At 37.4% G+C, this 1122-nt stretch overlaps 1 protein-coding gene across 1 annotated transcript; it reads right to left on the bottom strand.

Annotated features, from left to right (window-relative positions):
- On the bottom strand, positions 1-855 carry LOC120852864 (olfactory receptor 5K1-like). The gene has a single exon (XM_040226331.1). It carries the CDS (start codon positions 853-855, stop codon positions 1-3), a length of 855 nt encoding a protein of 284 aa, XP_040082265.1.
- Between the last annotated feature and the right edge of the window lie 267 nt (positions 856-1122).

Here is a 1122-nt window from a genome sequence, read left to right on the forward strand (position 1 = left end):
TCACAAAGGAATAACTAGAGTATAAAAAATAGCAACAGGTATGTCTTTTTCTTCTTCATTAATTGAACTTGGTCTAAAGTACATGAAGAGAAGAGAACCATAAAATATTGAGACAGAGACAAAGTGGGATGCACACGTAGATAAGGCTTTGCCTTTTCCCTCTTTGGACTTCATCTTGAAAATTGTGAAAAGAATAAAAAGATAAGAGGTTATTACTGTGGTAATAGTGAAGACTAAAACTGACCCTGCAAAGATGAATATCATCAATTCGTTGATATAAGGATCCACACAAGAGTGTCTGTATAATGGAACGACATCACACAAAAAGTGATTGATTTGGTGAGACTTACAGAAAGTTAGCCTAAACAGAAGTCCTACATGAATTGTGGGATGAATGTTTCCAGCTATGTAGGCCCCTGTGGTCATCTGAATGCAGAGTTTCTTTGACATCATAGTGTGGTACTGCAGTGGTTTGCAGATGGCCACATAGTGATCATAGGCCATTGCTGCCAGGAGAAAGCAATCTGCAGTTTCAGCGAAGCAGAAAAAATAAAATTGTACTATGCATTCATAGAGGGAAATCATTCTGTCTTTGGAAAAGAAGTTCTCTAGCATCTTTGGGGTAATGGCACAGGAACAACAGGGATCCATCAGAGTGAGATTCCCCAGGAAGATGTACATTGGTGTGTGAAGATCATGCTCTGTAACTATCAATGCCACCAGGCCAAGATTTCCCACCATAGTGATCAAATAGATGGTAAAGAACACCGGAAAAAGAGGGGTCTTCAGCTGTGGGTGATCTGTAAATCCTATGAGGATAAATTCAACTGTCAAGGAGAGGTTATCTTCAGTCATCTCTACATTGTCTGTTGAGATAGAAATGATGGAAATATAAGATTCTAATTTAGAGTGTGTATAATTTTCCCAACATATATATATATATATATATATATATTTACAATGATGAGAGGAGCTTTTTATTCAAGCTTCTCACACTGTCTCTGTGATACAGGCACACAGACTTCTGGGGGACATTTGTTTCACTAATATATCATCTTTTATGACCGCAGCTCTTAAACTCAAGATTCATGAGACTATTTTGATAATTTTAGGGAAGATGGT

The sequence above is a fragment of the Oryx dammah genome, unplaced genomic scaffold (assembly GCF_014754425.2).
Source record: "Oryx dammah isolate SB20612 unplaced genomic scaffold, SCBI_Odam_1.1 HiC_scaffold_2, whole genome shotgun sequence".
Taxonomy (NCBI): domain Eukaryota; kingdom Metazoa; phylum Chordata; class Mammalia; order Artiodactyla; family Bovidae; genus Oryx; species Oryx dammah.

Excerpts from the sequence above, each read along its gene's own strand:
- LOC120852864 (XM_040226331.1), bottom strand. The coding sequence starts at position 855 with ATGACTGAAGATAACCTCTCCTTGACAGTTGAATTTATCCTCATAGGA.